At 41.6% G+C, this 22,718-nt stretch overlaps 1 protein-coding gene across 5 annotated transcripts in view; it reads right to left on the minus strand.

The window, feature by feature from the left end:
- The window catches only part of abca7 (ATP-binding cassette, sub-family A (ABC1), member 7), a 39,365-nt gene extending 17,545 nt beyond the window's left edge, over positions 1 to 21,820 (minus strand). Inside the window, exons 1-28 of one of the 5 annotated variants that reach the window (XM_061682822.1) lie at positions 21,739 to 21,820; positions 21,010 to 21,108; positions 19,110 to 19,203; positions 18,232 to 18,373; positions 17,878 to 18,002; positions 17,009 to 17,127; positions 15,993 to 16,199; positions 15,814 to 15,897; positions 15,486 to 15,714; positions 15,272 to 15,411; positions 15,040 to 15,156; positions 14,732 to 14,929; positions 14,454 to 14,659; positions 12,540 to 12,716; positions 11,834 to 12,056; positions 11,362 to 11,583; positions 11,056 to 11,260; positions 9,476 to 9,589; positions 9,065 to 9,236; positions 8,743 to 8,874; positions 7,503 to 7,642; positions 5,245 to 5,382; positions 4,903 to 5,060; positions 2,842 to 2,920; positions 2,533 to 2,735; positions 1,997 to 2,114; positions 1,899 to 1,922; positions 747 to 892 (exon numbers count right to left, since the gene is read on the minus strand). In XM_061682822.1, coding sequence (XP_061538806.1) covers positions 747 to 892; positions 1,899 to 1,922; positions 1,997 to 2,114; positions 2,533 to 2,735; positions 2,842 to 2,920; positions 4,903 to 5,060; positions 5,245 to 5,382; positions 7,503 to 7,642; positions 8,743 to 8,874; positions 9,065 to 9,236; positions 9,476 to 9,589; positions 11,056 to 11,260; positions 11,362 to 11,583; positions 11,834 to 12,056; positions 12,540 to 12,716; positions 14,454 to 14,659; positions 14,732 to 14,929; positions 15,040 to 15,156; positions 15,272 to 15,411; positions 15,486 to 15,714; positions 15,814 to 15,897; positions 15,993 to 16,199; positions 17,009 to 17,127; positions 17,878 to 18,002; positions 18,232 to 18,373; positions 19,110 to 19,203; positions 21,010 to 21,075 — 3,978 coding nt within the window. In that variant the 5' untranslated portion in view covers positions 21,076 to 21,108; positions 21,739 to 21,820. Of the gene's footprint in view, positions 1 to 746; positions 893 to 1,898; positions 1,923 to 1,996; positions 2,115 to 2,532; positions 2,736 to 2,841; positions 2,921 to 4,902; positions 5,061 to 5,244; positions 5,383 to 7,502; positions 7,643 to 8,742; positions 8,875 to 9,064; positions 9,237 to 9,475; positions 9,590 to 11,055; positions 11,261 to 11,361; positions 11,584 to 11,833; positions 12,057 to 12,539; positions 12,717 to 14,453; positions 14,660 to 14,731; positions 14,930 to 15,039; positions 15,157 to 15,271; positions 15,412 to 15,485; positions 15,715 to 15,813; positions 15,898 to 15,992; positions 16,200 to 17,008; positions 17,128 to 17,877; positions 18,003 to 18,231; positions 18,374 to 19,109; positions 19,204 to 21,009; positions 21,109 to 21,349 lie in introns of those variants that run through there. The other 4 variants (XM_061682825.1, XM_061682821.1, XM_061682823.1 and 1 more) reach the window with 4 other exon arrangements.
- Positions 21,821 to 22,718: the final 898 nt, after the last annotated feature.

The following is a 22,718-nucleotide window of genomic DNA, read 5'->3' on the forward strand; positions in this document are numbered from 1 at the left end:
CTGTTTGATTATTGATAAATCTTAGGTCATGTCTTGGCTTTCCATCCCTTTTTGCACCTCCCTTTCTTCATGTGTTCAATACGTTTCCCCTGTGTCAATTCACATTATTACACACAACTTTTCTGATCTTATTTGGTTTATTTTCTTATATGTATCAATTACTTGGGTTGCTCCCAACATTTGGTGAAAATTTCATGTGTGCATGCGTGTGTGAATATGCTGATTCATCCAGATCATTTCATTGTTAGGGCACTGAATCGATCACAAACTGGAGTGTTCTGCTTTCTTAAGACGTTTTGGCTCTCATCCGAGGAGGCTTCATCAGTTCATGCAACAAGGATTAGTTAGGACGCACTAGCCCACTACTGTACATATTGTAGTGGGTACATGCATGTGCCTTTCAGAGGCGTGGCCTGGTGGGTCAGATGTGACATCAGCGAGTTTGCATGAGTGTCTGGTTGAGAGCTGTGGCGGATAGTGTGTGTGCTCACTATATTTTACTGTTCTCCAAGCAATCAATGAACAGCTGAAAAGTGCATTGTTGACTGTGGCGCTCCATTTCCACATGTGAGGGCATTGCAGTTAGTATTTTGTAAAATTCCATAAAAATATAATTGCTTAAAGAAACACGATACAGCAGGTGAACACGTCATTTCTGAGTGAGACAGATCGGATCAATAAACGGGAAAGAATGCCTTATCCTTAATACTGACACACATTTCCTCTGCTATTTGCCCTTTGTTCACCTGAGCAAAGAGGCCTCGACGACTCCTGCGAGCATAGAGCCATCGTTTGATAAAGAGAGCTCTCAGCTGCTGCCTGGTCAGCCTCCATCCAGTCAGTGTCAAAGCACCTTGGCCAGCTCCGCTCAGCAGGTCCGTCTCTTGAGGTTCTGTGACAGCACATTGCAAATGCATACATCATCACACAACAGCATTGACATTATCAATAGATTTGAACTCATCAAAGAGCAAAAAAAATCTCCTGCAGCTTGTTAGGGAGGTAAGACATTTTTCTCAGTGCAAACACTTTTTGGTTCAGAAATATTTGAGAAGTTTAAAGATGACCTCATGGACAGGATAGGAATGTTGCGACAATTGTCTTGGTACAACTAAAAGATAGCGCTTCTAAGCTTCTAAGACATCTAATTATATTGTTCTTTTGTCATACCTATACTGCTTACAGCCCCTAAGGGGCATATTTACATGGTCAGGGGATCGTTGTTTGTCTTGACATTTTTGCTCTATATATGCCCTGTGAATGAGTGGTGACCAGGCCACGTGGGTGTAGTCTGCATTTCAGCCAAAGTCACTTGGGATAGGGTCCAGCGCCCTATAATTATTGACCAGATTAAGGTGCAGAAAATGAACTGATGGATGCTTAAACTAGCCAATCCTGACCTCATTTGTTTGTTTGGCACAGTACCTGAAGTAAGTTGCAATTTCTTTTGTATTCAGGCCTGTTCACACTGCACTTGCACAGTGTGAAAGGACGACGACAACGGCAATGGGGGTGCAGCCATTGCATATTTGGAAGTAGCGCCGCAACAGCCTAGAAGGAAGTCGAGAGACTTTCCCCACTGAGTGGAGCGCAACTCGGTACTATGTATTTCTTTGTTGGAAAAGAAAGCCCTAACTTTGCGTATTTTGAAGAGGTGACGCAAAAAAAAAAAGGACAGCAATGTCCTATACTAATTTCACGGCAGCAACTCCAAGTTCAAACTGTGGAGATGTGAAAAGGCAGTTTGAAAGTCTTATTATTTGATAATGTATTATAGTTCGGGATTGTGGGACACTGCAATTATTATGCCTTTCTCCACACACACAATGAATGGGAAAGTCGAGGGCATCAAGACGCTTTGCCCAGTGCAGGGAGAAAAGGCCTTTAACTCAGGTTACCTTGCTTACAAAGCTGTGTCCGTCCTGGCAGCAGTTTGGGAAATAAAACAATCAGAGGTAGCACAAATACACCGTGCGACAGTGCGGCAAACACACACCTATCTTTGGCTCTTCTGCATGCCTGTGTTCGCTCTGCTCTTGCGATCGCTGAGGATCATTAGCCTGCAGCTTTGGTTCTGCATCAACTTCAGTTTCCTCTGCGACTCGTAGAAAGATCTGGAAAAGATATCACTCTTTCACACTGTAGTAGTACTTGATAGTTTTTGAAGGCTTGATAATTTTATTCAAACAACATTTGGTTCGAAAGGGTTTACACAAATAACTTATCCCCGCTCATCATTTAGTTAGTTCGAGCTCTCAGTGCCATGAGGCACACATGTTTTTTGTAATCTGAAGGTTTCCACAGGAGCAGGTGATTGGCCCACTGCCCAACCCCAGCACCTGGTATTCCTACATGGTCTCCCATCCAAGTACTAACCAGGACCGACACTTAGCTTCCAAGATCCGACGAGATCAAGCACTCTCAGGGCACCGCGTGGGCGTTCATTATTTTAGATAGGGGTTATTGCACCACCTGTTCCTCTGGCATGGACAGCCTGCAAATGTGTTTTCATGAGGGCAGCGATTTACTTACGTCCTCCAGTTTACTGTCAGACAAGCCGTAGCTGATAATTCCAATCTCACTCATATTCTGATCCAGTTCTGACAGGAAGACAGCCAGGCATCTGCTTTTGGCGGATTTCTGGGGTAGATTTATCACCGCCTCACACCCTGACTCCTCCACCAGACTGGCACCGGGAAAGTGGCGGTGTGCCAGGGACAGCAGTGGAGCCATGCCTACCAAAAAGGGGCCAATCAGCACGTCAAAAAATAAAACAAAAATAATAAAACTGTACCCTAATCAATCAACTGAAATCAACCATCTCTATCATAGAACACTCACATGAGCTATCCCTATTACCCAGACCTGTGTCTCCATTGCATGGTCTGGGTATGTCGCCACTCCTCAATAAATCGCTGTCCTGAAACACATTACACTTGCACTGATTCGTTTTTCACATATTATTTCTGATATCTTGTGACTTTCAGTGTTAATCAAAACTCAACATTAATGACTTTGTAAAGGCATAATTAAATACCCTGTAAAGTGGAATCATGTATTTGTTTCTAAACACATACACATTTGAAGATCATTGCTAAAACGATGTGGAAAGTTTGAGAACTCTGTAGGACTCAATTATGTTAACATTGTTTTTCATCATTTCTGTCCAGCATGATCACCCCTCCCCCACTATATACTGTAAGAACTGTGTGCATTTGCAATGGCTACATCCCGAAAAATGCATCTTCCCTGGATGCCACCGCTTACAGAACAGCTTAGAGTCATCAATGCACATGTGTTATGTATTTTGTATTATTCAGACCACCGTATGTTGAAACGAAAAGCAATGTTGGTACAGTATATATAACTAGTCTGAAGCTTGTACTTAAATGTAATGTGTGAACCACAGGCTAAATAACGTGTGCTGAAGTGTTTAATAAACAGTTAACTATCCTTGTAGTGTGTGTTATGTGGACCGACACACCAATTGAGGAGCTGACAAATTGGACGGGCCCGCCGCCCATCTACGGTGTCCGGAAGCCAGTCAGCTCATGAGCTAGCTGGTTGCTAGTGACTCGGTGGGATACATTCCTGCCACTGGAGGCAGTGAGTGGATATATTTATTTTCTCAAACATATACGGAAGTAGAGCCGTAAGAAAAATGCTAGATGTACAAACCCATTTGACAGTTGAGTGGAGCATGGTTTCAGCGCATTCAGCGGAAAGGCCGCAACGTCTGATATGGCTTGTTTTTTTTCATGATTTTTAAGCATCATAAAAAAGGTGCCATTTTTTTAATTCATTCAAACTTGGCGGGCTTGTCAAAAACACTTTTGTGGTGTGTCACATTTATAAGACATTTTTATTTTCTTTGTCACCGATTCTGTTCATAACTTTTATGGACAGAATTTCAAGTCACTGCCGAGGCGTAGAGGGGGTCCGGTTTGGTGGCCTGAGTATTGCATCTCTGCTTTTTGCAGATGATGTGGTTCTGTTGGCTTCATCAGGCCGTAATCTCCAACTGTCACTGGAGCAGTTCGCAGCAGAGTGTGAAGCGGCTGGAATGAGAATCAGCACCTCCAAATCTGAGACCATGGTCCTCAGTCGGAAAAGGGTGGCGTGCCCTGTCCAGGTCGTGGATGAGATCCTGCCCCAAGTGGAGGAGTTCAAGTATCTTGGGGTCTTGTTCGCGAGTGAGGGAAGAATGGAACGGGAGATTGACAGGCGGCTAGGTGCAGCGTCTGCAGTGATGCTGACTTTGTATCGGTCCATTGTGGTGAAGAAGGAGCTAAGACGAAAGGCGAAGCTCTCGATTTACCGGTCGATCTACGGTTCCTACCCTCACCTGTGGTAGAGAACAAGATCCCAGATACAAGCGGCCGTAATGAGTTTCCTCCTCACAGTGTCCGGGCTCTCCCTTAGCGATAGGGTGAGAAGCTCGGTCATCCGGGAGGATCTCAAGAGGAGCCAAATGAGGTGGTTGGGGCATCTGATTCGGATGCCTGCCGGACGCCTCCCTGGTGAGGTGTTGCGGACACGTCACATTGGGAGGAGACCCCGGGGACGACCCAGGACACACGCTGGAGAGATGTCTTTCGGCTGGCCTGGGAACGCCTCGGGATCCCCCCGGAAAAGCTGGATGAGGTGGCTGGGGAGAGGGAAGTCTGGGCATCCCTGCTAAAGCTACTGCCCCCGCGACCCGACCTCGGATAAGCGGTAGAAAATGCATGGATGGATGGATTTTTATTTTCACTTTAAAGGCACTTTAAAGTAAAGTGTTAGAACAGAATTACAATTCCGTTTCATCTTTGTACTGAGACTTAATAAAATGAAAAAAATTATGAAAAAAAATTTGGTGTGAGAAAGCAGCTTACTGGTGCTGATACTAGTTACTGTTGGTACCTTTTTGACCACAGTCAGGGAGTAGCCAGATCCCAGTTTAGATTTAAGAAAGAGTGGTGACCCGCAGCAGCACAGCCTTCCTTGGGAGATGATGGCAATACGATCACCAAGTAGCTCTGCCTCGTCCATGTAGTGAGTGGAGAGGATGATGGTTCGGTCTGACAAAAAAAGAAAGAAAATGAAGCGCATTCAATGTTATTATGGTTGCATCTCAAGCCTTTTCTCTTCCCCCCAAAATTCACTATTTAATTGTTGGGACCTATGTTATTTTCCATCCTACAGTGTCACTTTGTTAAGCAAAAGTATACTAGCATGCACCTCCAACTGACAAATTCAGTTCACCTTTGCGGTATTTCAGCAGCATGTCCCAAATGCCCCGACGGGAATACGGGTCCACCCCTGCTGTAGGTTCATCCAAAACCACCACCTTAGAGCCTCCGACAAATGCAATTGCCACTGACAGCTTCCTCTTCATGCCACCTGGTGATATTAAAGGGGGACAGTCAGCATCATTTTTTAAAAAGTTATCAACTGTTAGAGCAAAATTGTAATGTTTGTGAACAAACCTCCCGATCATAAGTATTTTTTTGTGAAGAATGAACTTAAAATGCACTGTTTCAAATTATTACCCACAACAGTTTTAAAGGACTGAACTTGATAAATGTTGAATTGGCAGCATTAGGGGGTCATTTACTGAAATCAAGACATTCAATCAAAAACATCTTCACAGCTAAAGTTACATTTTAACATAGGACCCCTTATTTGATAGCAGCATCGCAATTCTTACATCAATTCAACTTAATTTTTTTTTTTTACATAGGACCCCTTATTTGATAGCAGCCTCACAATTCTTACATCAATTCAACTGAATTTTATTTTTTTTAAAGTCAGAATATTCTCCCAGAGCTGCTGTTTGGATGTGAACTGCCTCCCACCCTCCCTCATAGATCTTTTGCTTGGGGATGTGCCAAAGATCCACAGATTTGAGGTCAGGGAAGGATAGGGGCCATACCATGAGTTTCTCTCCTTTTATGCACATTGCAGCCAATGACGCAGAGGTATTCGTATTCCTCGAAGCATGAGATTGCATTAATGTCATGCATGAAGATGATTGTAATAGACAGCGTTTTTTCTTTTTGTACGATGACGCAATGTGATCAGTAAGAAACTCTGCATACTTAATAATTTACACACCTTCAGGGACCCTAAAGGGTAGACCAGCTCTCTCCATGAATCTAGCCCAAAACATGAATCTGCCACTTTCTTGCCGATGTCCCAGCCTCGTTGGTACATGGTGGCCATCCACCAACTATCCACTACTCCATCCGTCTGGACCATGCAGGATTAAAAGGCACTCAGCAGTGGTGTACCTGAATAAGTTCAATGAACGAATAGTTCATGAACTAGTTCATATTTTGGGTGAACGTAACTGAGCTGAGTTAGTTCATTTCTGCCTGATGAACAATTAATTATATTCAAGAGTGCCAGGTTTTGTTGGGGACTTCCAGGACAAAACTCGTCTGAACACACTATAGATGAGCGGGGGATAATTCAGTGTAGCCCTGGCGGCCATTCATGTTTACAATAGGCAGGCACGTTGCAGCAACCTGAGTGCGTGAGGTGCGTTCAGGGACACTGCATAAATGGGAGCAAATGTGTTCTTTGTTTCTTTTGTAATACAGTACAGAATTGTAAAAATGGATTACTAGGAAAATTATTGTTTTTGTTGAACCCATAATATAGGATTTGTTTTTTTAATTGAAGAATAGATAAGACAAAATATTGTGTTTATAGTCAGCCAGATCTGCGAGGAATGCAAAGTTACCAATGTCCTTTCACCATCGTTCCTGTCACTGTGCTCCATGTTTTTGTTTGCACATTGAGGACATTAAGTCCTGTTTTTGTTTTGATTCCTACCTTGCAAGGAACAAGTTTTTCCTCATGTTTTTGAGATTGTAGGGTGAAAGTTGCAGCTGGCTACAACAGTGAACTGAACTTTTAACTAGTGCATGAATGAATGCTCATCAGCGAACAAGCTCATGTTGAAAGGAATACCTCTGCTTTATTGGCTGCTATGGGCATAGCAAGGAGACAAATTCATGGTGTGGCCCCAATCCCCAGCCCCGATTAGTCGTGGATATTTATTTATTTATTTACAGATCATTTTAATCATGTACTACTGTCAGGTCATACTGACAAGTATATATATACATTTTTACCATGCTGTAAACATATGGGGGCACGGTGACCGACTGGTTAGAGCGTCAGCCTCACAGTTCTGAGGACCCGGGTTCAATCCCCGGCCCCGCCTTTGTGGAGTTTGCATGTTCTCCCCGTGCCTGCGTGGGTTTTCTCCGGGCACTCCGGTTTCCTCCCACATCCCAAAAACATGCATTAATTGGACTCTAAATTGCCCGTGAGTGACTGTGAGTGCGAATGGTTGTTTGTTTGTATGTGCCCTGCGATTGGCTGGCAACCAGTTCAGGGTGTACCCCGCCTCCTGCCCGATGACAGCTGGGATCGGCTCCAGCACGCCCGCGACCATAGTGAGGAGAAGCGGCTCAGAAAATGGATGGATGGATGTAAACATATGAGCTTACCAGAGAGGGATTTAGTTTGTTCATGGCGTTTATGAAGCAGTCCAACATCTTCAAGCCACGAGTCTAGCTCGGCCTTCACTTCTTCCTCAGACATACCCTTCAGACGGCCATAAAACCATATATGCTCCTCCACTGTTAGACTGCAGCAGAGAGACAGAGACAATATGACAATTAATGATTAATCAAGCGTTTTATTCCTGACATACAGCACATTCCCAAAAGGTTAGGGAGACAGCTTTCAGGTGTGATTTGAGGATGAACCTAAAATGCAATATAACCTTTACAGGTGAACTTAATTTGATCTCTAAACTTTCGAATATGCGTGTTCAACGTCTCAGTACTTTTTGCACAATTTACTGTATTCTAATAAGCTGCTGAATGGCAAAACAGGTGTTTGATTCATGAATTGACATACTTTTTCCAGTTCAATTAAAATTGGTATTAAAAACATTTGGACATCACAAGAGCAAGACAACGCCTAACAATTGACAGTACCTCACTCCATTGTAAAGCTTTAACAGCATGTTCTCAGAGTGAATGTTGCTACAGTGATAGACTAGCGTAATCACAGAAAGGCATACAAGCGCTCCTTGTTAGAGGACAAAAACCTCAGCAAAAAGTCCTAAAACAATGAAAAGTTGGACATGTGCATTCTCGTTTAGAGAAGGTCGAATTAAGCTGACCTGTAAAGATTATAGTGCGACTTTAGATTCATCCTGAAATTTCACCATGAAAACCATTAACCTTGTTTTTGTGAGCAGTCATCTACCAGTCATGGTACTTAGTAAGAAACCATGCCAAAACCTTTGACTGATGGTGTATACAACAACAATGAAGCACACACACTCCGGGCCACTTAAGGTTACAAAATTCAAACTTCAGCCTTTACACTTTACAAAGACACTCATGTTTAGATTTCAATGACGATGTCAAGAGAGGTGCTAATACAACAAGGTTTATCATTATGCTTGCAGAGATTTTGGCTCACATGGAAATAACTTTTGTATTGGCTCTTAGGCTACCTTAGGTACAAGGGCCACAATTGTGACGTTTGTTGCTTTTTGATTACATAAACTGTAGGTCGGATGAGCGCGACGGCAACGTCCATACTGGACTCGCATTGACAAAAAAATCAGGGCAAAAAAAATTTGAATTGACCGAAAGCGTTACCAGATTTCGGTAATGAACGTGCATCTTATTTCAGTGTCACTGAGTATAGAATAAGCAAGACAATCCTTACATATCAAACAGGACATTGTATTGTGGACAAACTCCTAGTGTCCTTCGGATGGTGTCAACGTCTTGGCGGATGTCCATCCCATTGATGTAAACAGTCCCCGAGGTGGGCGGGAACAGACCAGTCAGTACAGATCTGACACACACATTTTTGTGATTAGCACAGATGCTGTACGAATTGAAATCAGTGACATGATCTTACTTGTGTATAGCAAATCAAATACAAACAAGTATTTTGAAACAAGGGGTGCAGGTGTTTATACACATGGCTTCAGCTTTAAATCAGAAATACTACAGAAACCTTCCAAAACTAAATCTGCTCGTACATGGTAGTAGTTTTCCCTGCACCATTGTGACCCAGAAATGAGGTAATCTGCCCCTCATAGAACTTCAGGTTGAGGTGGTTGACAGCCATCTTGGCTCCTTTCTTGTAGATTTTCACCAGGTTACTGATGCTGACACCAAGGACCAGGTTACTTGGGTCTGCTTCAATGTGATCTACATACAGTACATACACATAATTGCTATGAACAGCCCATGAACTGCACATTTGAACAAACTATGCTAATGTTAAAATGACAATATTCTAAACACAGTATGCAATGACTTTTGTCCTTAAGGTGTAGCTGCCTGCCAGTGAAATTAATGAATACACAAATAACAAATTATATAAACGGTATAACAAAATAAGTGAAGGAAATTAAAAAAAACAAAAAAGTGGCAGTTTTTAGTCTCACCTTTATCCTGCTCGGCAGGGGCAGAGGGGATTTGCATGCAATCCTCCAGCGGAATTCCCCTCCAATAGTTGATATGAAAGAGGAAGTACCACGGCCGGGGCACGCCATATTCACCTGAAACACACAATCGTCCGCTCTTGTATGAATTATTGTTTAAATTCTAGAGTCAAAAGCATTTTTGTCATAGTATAATGCTAGTTGAAAAGAGCTAAACAGCATACAAACAATTCACGCCTCAAAATTTGGATTGTGCTGTGTATAGTGAAATGACACATTTTATGACAACAATATAGAGCAGCCTACTTCCCTCCCTAGGAGGTACTGTATACTCAGCTGTCTAACTATGTCTACACTGTCAGACATTTAATAAGGTCGTTACAGTAAGTGTTGTCGGTAAGTTAAACTTGAACTACAGCAACTTACCGACAACAGTGTCGAATCAATGTTTCTATTTATTGCGGTGCTGATGAGTTACACAAGGTAAGCAGGGGCTCTATTGGCTTGCAGAAGAAGTAGGCCAGGTAACTCTCACCTTACCTTCACTTAGCATTGAGCAGAACTACCGGGATGTCACTATTGCACACACAACCCAGTCAGGGTTTCATGAAAAAAAAAAAAAAGTGCAACATACATTAAATCTAGAGTTGAGTAAGAAACACATTCAACGAATTACGGGTAACAAACACACATGATCAATGTTATGTTAATCCTTATCGTTTATTAACATCAAGTATTAACGTCTTAATTTACGGCAAGTTCATTTTATAGCTGAATGCATGCTGGGAGCACACGGCTTCACAGTTCTGCTCCATGCAAAATACAGTAACTCTCTGTGTGACGTCAACCAAAATCCCATGATGCAGTGGAAACTGTAGTTAATTACTATCGATCACCTTTAAGTGTTTTACTCGACGGCAGGGGCCTCAAACTCATTTTTGTGACGGGCCACATCATAGCTGTGACTTCCCTCAGACGGCCTCTACAACTGTGTGAACCCATATAAATAACGTATCACCTCATATAATTACACACAGTATACACAACAAATTGATGAATAACCAGTTTTGAAAAAAGAAGCCTCTAAAAACATGTTTTTCAACTATTACATTTCTAAGCAAAGGCGGATTTGTAAGCAAAGGCAGATTGGTAACAAAAATGCTTGCAATATCCCAACGTTATTACACTACGACACAATTAGAAATTTGGATTTGCTTTCGCAGGCCACATAAAATTATGTAGCATGCCGGATCTGGCCTCTGGGCCACCAGTTTGACACGTGCGCTGTAAGGTATGTAGTAAATAACTATCATTTACAGGAAGTCTTAAAAGTTGCTAACAGACAAAATTAGTCAAAACATCAAAAATTATATGGAAGGAAAATATAATGAAATCCAAACCTGGGTTTACAGGTAGACCAAATATAAATGCTCCATAAAAACACCTCAATAATAAACCAAGATCCAAAAGAATGGTGTTCTACTCCACTTACAAGTTTTATAACCATTAATCGCTTCCTATGCTGCAAGTTGCATTTTGCAAAAAGACTTATGTACAGAAAATAAAGCAAAATGCAATCATACCAGGGAAAACAGCTTCGATGTACCAGGCTGCTATAGCATATATGAAGGCATCCATATAAAGCATCGCTATAGATGTAGCAAAGTTGTAGGAGTCTCCCTCCACTGGACTGGACTGCAAATTGTTCCACTGGATCCCAACACCTTGCTCCTCGTATTGAGAGAAATACTCAGAGCCAAACCCAAAGGCCACAGGAGACAGAAAGCTCTGGGGAAAATCAAAACACTTTTTCAGTACTAAAAGATGTATATTTAGCAAATATGCCACATTGCGTTGAGAAAGAAGACATTCACATTAATTTCACTTACAGCGAAAACTTTAAGAGTGGTGGTGACGCGGTCTCGCCATGCCACAAACAGTACGTATGGAAGGTAGAGGCTAAAGTATATGAGCCCCCCACATGCAGCAGCCATGTTGGCTTTGGAGAAGAAAGTGCTGATGAGGAAACACTGCGTGATGGTGGCAGTGGCAAATGCCGTCAGGAAAAAAAACAAGACAATCACATTGCTGTATGGCAGGATGTCACCCCACTAGAGAGAAGGAAATGGAAATGTATTATTATTGTAATTATTAATATCATCATCATTATCATTTTATTATTATTAAAGCACGAGATTTGTATGGGCAAAAGTATTATGATACCTGGCCAATAATTACACTGAACAAGGATTACACTGTTTCTAAGACTTGACAATTGATTTCGTATGTTAGCCTGTCCCTTCTATTCCAGTGTGTTATTTCTGTCAAATACATTTGATGCAGTGAGCGAGGTCTTCTTGCCTTAAGCACAGCAATAAGGAGCGTAGAAGACAGCAGGAAAGGCACAAGACTGCTGATGAACCAGCTGAGCCACAGTGTTCCTGTACTCAGTCCCATAATCTTCATGGTTTCTTTCAGCCTGGCTTCCTTCTCGTAAACCACACCCTTAATGATTATCGCCACAGAATAGATCCAGGCCAGCGTCAAGAAAAGCGGAAGGGTGCGATTCAACACTCGAAGAAAACTGAGAACCACATAGTTTTAGTTCGTGAGAGCGTGAACAAAGAAAATTGAACCCTTAATCAGTTGAATACCGTGAACACTTGCACTCTCGGAATGTAAAACAAAAGCTGTATGACAATTACATTCATTTAAAAAGGTTAAGAATGCAGTTTTAATTCAATCATAAAACAAAACTGGTTCCAATATTGTGACTCCCATGTAGCTAAGTAACGCAAGCAAAATATTTAACACCCCTCAGTTTAATCCAGTAGTTCTACACAGTACAACCATCATAAGTCTAAAACCCATACCACTCTTGACAGTGTCAATCAAAAACTGCCCAATATTATCGTTGTGATGATATATTTTCGATAGTTATTGAAATGGATCTCCTTAGGATAATCAATGTTGTGGCAAGTTGGTATGTAAGTCTTTCAGCTCACAAATACTGTGTATAAATGGGTTTAAATTGCAACATACTGAATTTTGATGCTGCAAGACTTACATATCATCCACAAAGCAAGGGTATGGCATTTGCTGAATGTACAGGCCAATGTTTTGTTGTACATTTGTCAGAATATGGGACACGGCTTTTTCCACCAGGTCCTGAACATACACAAAGCCGCCCCTAATGTAGCGCATGTCATTGATTGGGTCAGCTGCTGGACCAGGATCCCAAGACCTGGAGAGAAAAAAAACAACAATCAGCGTGCTCAGAAATGGTGAGCAAAAAAAAAAAAAAAAAAAAAAAAAATGGCACACAAATTTTCAAAAAAAAGTTTACAAATATATTTATCAAAATACGTTGTTAAAATTGGGTTAAACGCACTTTAGTGAATTCAGATATTTGATTTTAAATACTGTACATTATACATTTGAAGATAACTGCTGAAAATGTACAAAGACTAAGAACAGTCAGTTGTGTTGATATATGGTTCTATTTTCATTGACTACATAACTGCAGCAGAGCGCAAAAATTGCATATCATGATTTTCGTGCAAGCTTAAGGCTCGTTGCGCGATTGCCAATGTGGAAGACCTGTCTGCGCCAAGCAGGGCAAAAATTGGTGGCGGAAAGTCGGTCTTAACTCCCGCAGAGACAACGCCTAACTTGACGCACGGTAGACCCCTGGTTTAACGTCATTTCGGTGAATTTAATCCGCGAGCAGAGATACGTGCGATCCGCAGACGTGGTGCATTTCAGATGTATGTCATTCATGTGAACAGCAGGCATCTATCCCTCTTGAGTCATCGTAGAAATAAATTCATCGCAGGCATTGAATTTTTTATTATCTGGCTGGCACAGCTGTGGAGGTGCACACTAACGAACCAGCGTTGGGATAGATACATTAGGTCCACGGAAATACTGTACTTAAGTTGCCAGCAGTTATCACCAGCTCGTACTGTACTCAATAAGCGTACCCGCTCAGTCTTGTCTCACACTGGCCAAGAGCAGTGACATGCTCCATACACGCACGGATCACTGGTGCACTTCCGCAGAGACGTCTATCTGCATGTGAGACTATGAGCGCGCCACATTTAAAGGGAATGAGAGGAGCCGCTTAAATTGGCGGTGAGTAAGTCGGCTCAAGGCACACCTACTTTGGTGCAACACCAGTCTAACATAGCACCAGCCAGTGACGCCCTTGGGTGTCCGTAATGAGTTGCCCTCGCCCCCAGTTACCCCGAAAATTAATCTTTCCTTCTTCGGAGGGTTCGCTGGCATGGCCGCTTGTGGCTCGTTGGTGGTCCTTGAGTGCACACACGACTTGGTGATATAGTATTCCAGCCACCAAAGGCTTTTTTTGTGGCTCAAACATGTAATTGTGTAGTCATAAGAAAGATGAAACCGCGTCTGCCTCAGTTCTGAGAATCCGGGTTCAATCCCGGCCCCGCCTGGAGTTTGCATGTTCTCCCCGTGCCTGCGTGGGTTCACATGGCACTCCGGTTTCCTCCCACATCCCAAGAACATGCATGGTAATTGGTAATTGACACATTGCCCGTAGGTGTGAATGTGAGTGCGAATGGTTGTATGTGCCCTGCGAATGGCTGGCAACCAGTTCAGTGTGTACCCCGTCTCCTGCCCGATGACGGCTGGGATGGGCTCCACCACGTCCGCGACCCTAGTGAGGAGCAGCGGCTCAGAAAATGGATGGATGGGTTGCCGAAGTAGCATCCTTTTTCTCTAGGTTGTCGAAGAGGTATTTGATGAGTTGACGGTTGAGGTAGGAGTGGTTTCAGCTCATTCAGTGAGCACGCCCACAGTGAGAACAGATTTTTCTTTATTTTAAAGCCGAATTTTATATACTTGGCCATTTTTTAATGATTCCACTTTTGACTCAAGACACTTCACTTTCATTTTACAAGGGACTTTAAAATGTTTCATCTGGCATAACTTCAATAAGCATCAGACTACCTACCTGTCCTTTATTTTATCAGTGCGGGTAACATCATCAATGTCCATTCGGATCTTGTAGATGATGTTGGGCGGCAGCTCAGCAGATGAAGAGTTGGGAAGCACAAACACCACACCTGCCCAAAATTGCCTGTCCTCTAGGAGCTCCAAAGCTCTGCCGATCAGCTGATCTTCGCTCGTCAACCCCTCCAACTTGTTGATGAAGAAGCACTGTTGGAGACGAGACACGGAGCTGTGCACTTGATCTCAGTAGAACTAAAATTTGCATTTGAAGATGTAAACCTCTGTGACTTGTGCAAGATAGGTGATGGCGGAGTCTAGGTCTTGGTAGATATCCCGCCAGGTTGAATTTCCGCCCCTACTCCTCGGTGCATCTGATGAAGGACTGGACAAGAAATGGGCTAACCGTGAGGCTGTCCATGACGTTTTTTCCAGTCGCTGGTTGACTCGTGTCGCAATGTTGGGCAGCTGAAGCAAACCCTGCTCCGACCGCACAAGCACGCATAAACACAAACACAAGTAAAATCGCATAAAAGTGTTGTGAAGACATGAGTGTTGATGAACAGATTAACGTCTATATTGAGTCAGACCTGCAGTAGCGGAATCTCTACTCTAGTCTCCATGATTTTGATTATTTCTGGCCCCACCTCCAACCAAGCCTCATTCAGGTCCTTGAAGATCTGAAGGTCTTTAAAAGTCTTATTCACCTTCAATAGACAGAAATAATGAATTCAGTTTGAATATATGCATTTAAATTGCTCAGCACACAAACATTTGACTCTGATAATTCTAAAACCATTTTTTGAAGTCTCTACAGTTTACCTCTTTCATAACTTGTTGAACTGCAGGCGTGTCTGGTGCATACAGCAGTTTTCCAATGAGAATGGGTTTAACTACTCGCCATACAATAAGGGACATGGGATTAGCCTTTATACTTTGCATCAAATTCTTGCAGAAAGGAGCTTTTTGGGAGGGAAAATTAGACAAAGAATTAAAATAGTCAAGGCACAGGCAACACACTAGGTGTTTTACTTACTGGTCTGATTAGTAGGGGCATCGTTCATGTCTTCAAAGCCGTTTGTTCCCATGATTGATTTAATATTGTCGTCTTTATACCACTTGAATGACGGGTTTCGTTTACTGTCAATCTCAGAGCGATCGCACATGATCCTTGAGAATGCCTGGAAACCTTCCCTGGAAACTTTCCCGTGAGACAACAGGCTCAATTCCTTGCTCATGTCCGAGAAGCTGGAAAGGGATGAGAACTGAGGTGGGTGGGGGGTACACAATGCAACAAAAAGGGAAGCAAAAGATCAATTGACATGAGGTAATCTTCCTGTGCAGTTATGTTTGCATGCACTTACAACAGTCATGATGTCAGAAAACTCGTTGGAAATATTGTTGATGGATAGGCCGACGTCTAACAGGTCGAAAGGGGTGACACCGGACTAGATGGAAAACAATAAATACCTTGAAAACGGTGTTTTGGCAATGGCAAAGTAAAAAAAAGTAATCATTTGCTTCATTTTCCTATTTCTTATACCATGAATGTCTTGCCGAGCTTGGTCGTGTCCAGCTCAGAGATAAAGAGCCGATGGGCCTCCTGAATGACATCAATGGGCAGGTTACACAGCTGAGTTTGCAGGTCAACCAAAGAGTCTTCCCCTGCGTCGACTCTCAAAAACTTTTTTAATTCCTCTATATTGCACACGAGGTCTTTTAGCTGCAGCTCAGGTCCTGTCAAATAAACCTACATGGAAGGAATAAAAAGGTGTTAGAAGGGCCAACCATGACATATGATGAAGTATCTACAAGTACATGTTTCTGCAGGAACCTGTGCAAATGTGGTACAGTTCTTGGTAGTTTCAAGCTAGCTCATAAAAATTACACACTTGTACAGAAAGCCATGCGCAGTTTCAAGAGTCCAACCATTACCACAATGTTCTTCTATTTAACATACAATGGTAAAGCTAAAATCCATTTTCACAGACACGGATCAAATTTGGCATGTGTTGCAGCCATAAAATTCTAAGTTAATGATTATTTGCTAAAAACAATAAAGCTTATCAGTTTGAACATTAAATATCTCGTCTTTGTAGTGTATTCAATAAAATATAGGTTGAACATGATTTGCAAATCCTTGTATTCTGTTTTTATTTACGTTTAACACAACGTCCCAACAAAATTGGGGTTGTATGACAAAGACCATTTCGGTCATCACAAATGCTTATATGCATGCAGGTATGTCAGAGTTAATATGGTGGCACACTGAAGGTGCTAAATTGATGGAACAACAGATATATACATGTAAAACTTAGTTTTACAAGGGAGCTTAGTTAAATTCATTTTTACTCTTTTTTTATTCTTTCAATAAGATGACTTCGGGAAGCCTGCAGAGAAGCTGAAACTTTGACATATTGGCATTAAACTGAGTAATGAAGTGAAGATTAGTAGAGCAAACAACAACAACAACAAAATGGATAATGTTCCCATTACAATTGCTTTTACTTGACATCAGAGTATGTTGTGAGGTCGGATGCATCATTATGGCAATTTCACCTTAAAATTGAGATTAGCACTCAACAGCTTCTTCACAGTCTCAGGTGAAAGGCCGGCTTTGGTGAGCAAGTAGGGGGAAAACTTCTCATTGGCTCTTAGGAACTCTGCTACTGGGAGAGCTGGAGTGGATCATAAAGAGAAATGAGTAGTGTTAGAACTGAAAGTTAGTGTGCTCAATACGAATAGTTCTATAACAGAATATTATCTTAAAAACACATGAAAATAAAACAACATACAATGGCTAAAGAATGCCTGATGAGTGATTTTGGGGCAATACAAATTATAAGGCTTAAACTGTATCAAAAGTACAGTATATTGAAGTATTAGTGGGTCAGTGTTGAACAATAACACCTGCTAACACTCAGGAGGAGTTTGTAACAAGTAAAGCAAAATTGGCTGTTGACATGTTTAAGGGTTTTCTTGTATTTTTCTAGTGCATAAAAAAATTACAATCGTCCAAAGAGACAGCAGTATCTCTGCATCAATAGCAGATTTTTCAAAGTATACTCATGGTTGTTTATTTACTACTTTTGTTGGGGCTGGGGGGGGGGGGGGGGGGGGGGGATGTACTGTATAGCCAATCAACTGGTTCCATCAGCTTGAAGCTCTGTGTAAATGTTTTCATTCCATGTGTCAAATCTGGAATCATATGCATTAAATTATTTTAAAAGCATCGTCTTTTCATACTCAAAGATATGTGAGAGAAAATATAAAAATTTCAATCACATGTCGAAAGACTTATGACAAGAACTGTTGTCAGTGCTGGTCCAAAAACAACATTACCATCAAGTTTGAACTGGGCTGTTATGTCAACTGATCGCTCAGAATCAGAACTAATGTCAAAAGGAAAGTCAAACTAGGGGTTATACATGGCCAGAATCCAGGTCTCTCTCCCAACTTCTGGATGGTGCTCCTCAGACCCTGGAGGCTGTTGAAATCATGCTTTGCACTGTAGTCCAAAAGCGTCTGTGCATCCACAAAGACACGAGAAATTCTGGAGGCATAAAAAGAAAGCCTTTTGACATGTATCTATGGTAGACTACTGTATAATGGTGCCTTTTCAGTTAACTTCTGAGAGAACACAGTTTGCCCACTTGATTCCATGTTTTGGCATTTGAAGTCACTCAACTCAGCAACTAACACAGCAATAATTAAGCACACACGATTCTTATGGATTCTGAAGAAGGTTGTAAGGTTGTAATGTTTGTGACCAGTAAACCCACATGGCGTTGTCAAAGTTGCCAACTTTGCCTGGAGTCTCCCCTAGTGTTGGGCTGCTATAGCAGGGATTGTCGATGTTGCAGATAAAACCTTGAATCCAGGGCAAGGTGCCTGCTGATGGCAAGGCCTTGTTTGGAAAATGACCTGACAAAAAAAAAAATAATAATTAACCCAGAACACCACAGCATGACAATGCTGGCCAAAGACTTGAAACAGCGGATCCAAAACTTTACTGCTGTTACATAAGCACAGGCTGTGTTTCTTAATTTTGATGATGTCTTCATACAGTATGCAATGTTACACTTTTGTGAACCATACCTGGAATACAATCATATTGTATTTGATATTACGTATGTCATTGTAATTTAAATGATATAATATACTATACTACTAGTAGATCTTAGATACCAGTAGAATATTACTTCATGTAATCCTCAAAGAATATGTCATTGTAATTTTAATGATATAATCATACTATACTACTAGTAGATCTTAGATACCAGTAGAAAACTACTTCATGTAATACTCAAAGAATATCATACGTAGAAAGCCCTGAGATTAACATAACGTCAAGATATACTCATTCGGTCCAGATTTGTACTTTTTGGTGTCCAAGGAACATTCATTCAGAGATTTGAACACAAGCTTCAACTTTGAGTCAGACAAGCAACTCATAGAGGTTTTGTGTTTTTTTTACGGTTATATTAAGCTATTGTCTGGTGGTGGCATGTCACCTACTGCTAGCGCAGGAATTGGAAACAACAACAGTCTCTGTGGAGAAGTGTGTTAGTTACCAAATTATTTGTTAGTGGATGGCTCAAGGCTTGTAAATTGTGTTCTGGCATATAGAAAAAAATGGCAATGACATAATATTACTCACATTGGCCCTGCTGAAAAGGACGATTGCTGTTACGAACATAAATGAGGATAAGAAAGAGGAAGAGCGGCCAGAAGAGCTCGATAATCAGTTGAATCTGCATGGGCGAGAGAATGCATGGTTAATGCTGAGTGACCTGCACGGCTGTCCACCTCCAAAACCCAGTACCGTAGCAGGGACATAAATGTACACTGCAGTATAATCAGACTGTGAGCATGTCGGAAGAATACTTTGATGACTTCCTTATTTCCATCAATATCCTATGAGGAAGCAGAGTTGGGTACGCCTACCCCTGGGGTTGAGGCCACCAATGTCGTAAAGCTCCTCAGTGGCAGGGCCTGAGAAGTGGATGAGATCCGCCCAGAGTTCCTAAAGGTTCTGGATGTTGTGGGGCTGTCCTGGTTGACATGCCTATGCAACATCGCAGGAACTTTGCCTATACACTGGCAGACCTGGGTGGTGGTCCCCCTTTTTCCGAAGGTTCACTGCCAAACTTAAGTAACTTCGCCAAGCTAAGGACGACACATATCAACAGGGCCCTGTATAATCGAGCTGGAAACCAGCTGACTAAAGAAATAAATTAACATTGCAAAGAGGAACTATGCGGCAAAGCTGGAAAAACAGTTTAGCGACTCTAAATCAGTCTGGCATGCATTCCAATCGCTGACCAATTACAAGCGACGATCCCCCCAAGCTGAGAACAATAAGAGCGCTAGCCATCGACTTGAATACCTTCTACTGCAGATTTGAAAAGCACACTTTACTAACCCAAACCCACCCAGCCACACCACCGACCACAATCACACCTCTGACTTCTGCGTTAACCATCAACCGACAATGTCTCAAAAGTCTACTCTGTCAATTGACTGTCTGTTGTCGTACTAGAGCGGCTCCAACTACCGGAGACAAATTCCTTGTGTTTTTTGGACATACTTGGCAAATAAAGATGATTCTGATTCTGGGGGATGTGGGGATTCCACTCCTCAGCCTCCCTAGGTCTATTCAGAGGTTCTGGAGAGGAGGGTAAGTCAGAAAGTTGAATCACAGTTTCAGGAGGAGCAGTGAGGTTTTGGTCATGTGAAACCAGCTCTACACCCTCAGCAGGGTCCTGCAGGGCGCATGGGAGTTCACCCAACCACTCTGTCTACATGTACTTTGTGGCCTTGGCGAAGGCGTTCGACCGTGTCCCTCGGATAGTCCTGTTTGGAGGTGCCCAAAGAGTATGGTATCTGGTTATGGTTGTTATACTACATATAATAAACAGACAATGTACATGTTTAACAAGTTTTCCTACAGTTGCTTTGTCTCGGCCATTCAATGACTTGTAAGTGCTTCAACCTGTTTTGGGGAATGCGGAAGTTGGTTGTGTCATTGGATGTATCCTATTTTTGAACCCCAGTGGGCGATATTGTTTTAGCCGTTATAAGCCTGCGTGTTTGCATTAATAAATGATTAAATGTGGAAATTGGAGGTCTATCTGTATCCGTCAATCAATCTTCAAATGTTCCATCTCTATTATTTGAAACTTAAGTTTACACTTTTAAAACTTAAGTACTGGCCTAAGTATTCTCTTTTGCTGCCAAACTCTGAAACCTCGCCCACTGGATAGCCTCCTGGATGCAGATTTTTCTGTATCACAAGAACTCTGCCTCACTACCCACAGCCAGCCAACGTCAAGTGTGTTGATCATCTTGATTACGCCACACAACTGTCTTTTTTTTCCCCCCTTCATCATGTGGGTGGCGGGGTCGCTCACATTTTAAGATGTTGAAAATCGGTGTGTGTGTGTGTGAACCCTGCTTTGCATGTTAGTCTTGTCTATTTCTGAACACAATTAATCAGAAAACAAATAAATAAATAAATAAATAAATAAATAAATGAATGAATGAATGAATGAATGCACCTTGTTTCTTCTGCGGTAGGTGATGTTCTTCCAGAGCAGGAGAACAAGCTGCTCGAAAATATCCATCACTCAACAGCTACTTGACCTCTATGGATATCACTGTAAAAAATAAAAAATAAATTAAATAAAAAAAATAAAAAAAACGCATGGTGAGAGATAGTTCTAAAAGAGCCATACATATTGTAGTTCTAGGTGCCGTTTCATTAAAAATTAAATGCTGCAACACAATCATCAATACACATGCCAATGGAAGTAGTAGGAATTTAATACAGTAGACCCCCCCGTTATTTTGTAAGAGTAAACCGACGTTTGCTTTTATATATAGTGAAGGTTGTCTTACGTGGCCAGTTCGGTGTGCTCAGGACTGACAATCCTCTGTTTATCCCGAAATCCTTCTGATCCCAGCAGACTAATCACTTTTGCTCGGCGTGTTTTCAAATACAGTTCTTTCTGTAAGATCGTTTTGTACGTAGCCCTTGAGCTTTGTGAAAGAAAAGGCTTCTGGTGCCAAAAAGGTTTGATCTGGCTGTCATCTTTTAAATGTACAGTACTCACTGAATAATGTTGTCAAGCTAGTTACTGACAGTTGTTGTGTATTTGTTGTTGCTGACTGACAACTAACAACAAATGTCAGCGAGCAATTAAATATAACGTAGTTATAAGCTGTTAAATATATATTTTAAAAACAACAACCTTGTTAACCCCAGACAGCCGTAAAAATGTCTATACCTTTACAGGTTACAGAGGAAAACGTCAGTTTTATAGCCAATTCGTCCAGGTGCTTGTCATTGACTCTCCATTTCCCCGTTTGTCGCAAGAAGAAAATCATACAAGCCCGGCCCACAGAAGGCGCTAATTGGCCAATACCATTACATAACCGGAAGTCAAAGAAGCCGGTAAGGGATTTAATTGGTCAACACCAATGTTTTGGAAAGTTCAGACAGCTGATAGGCCATGTGGCAGAACGAGCAAGTTAATGCGTTCTTCACCGGACTCTGTTGTTTTTGTTGATTAGTTTTTTTAAATTGAAGGAACAAATACATAAAACAAAAAGGCATTTCACATTATATATCACTTACATATGTACATTTAAGAGCCGTAGGGTACTGCACGGGAAGCGTTGCAGTATGTGACAGAAAAGAGAAGCGCGCGCGCGTGACGCACGCACGCACACACACACACACACACACACACACACAGGGCTTTATAAAATAGTTTATCAAGCAGTGAACCAAGTTTTAAGGCCGTATTATTCTTTACAATCTTCAAAGACCTATACCAAAGTAGAAAATCATTCAACAGGGGTTTGTCTTAAAATATCTACATTTGTGAATTAAAAAATAATAAACTTCCATAATATAATAGCACATTATAAGAAAATCCAATTGCTTATCTTTGCCAAACACACCAAACTTAATGGACTCAACCGTCCAAAGTAACAGTTCAGTGTTTGGACTGAAGGCCCTGCATATCCAACCAAAATGCCTGTACCAATTTGCAGCTAAAACAAAAATAAAAATAGAACTAGATGTTCGAGGTTGAAAATGTCCTGATCACAAATAAAGAACAATTCGACTCAATATTAAATTTTAGTCTCAAGAATTCCTTAAATCTCTTTATAATTTGAAGATTTACTTGAACTGTAAATGAAAGCTATCTAGTTCTAATTTGTTTGATCTTATCACCCTTGAATTCACCCTAATTTTGCC

The sequence above is a fragment of the Phycodurus eques genome, chromosome 8 (genome assembly GCF_024500275.1).
Source record: "Phycodurus eques isolate BA_2022a chromosome 8, UOR_Pequ_1.1, whole genome shotgun sequence".
NCBI lineage: Eukaryota > Metazoa > Chordata > Actinopteri > Syngnathiformes > Syngnathidae > Phycodurus > Phycodurus eques.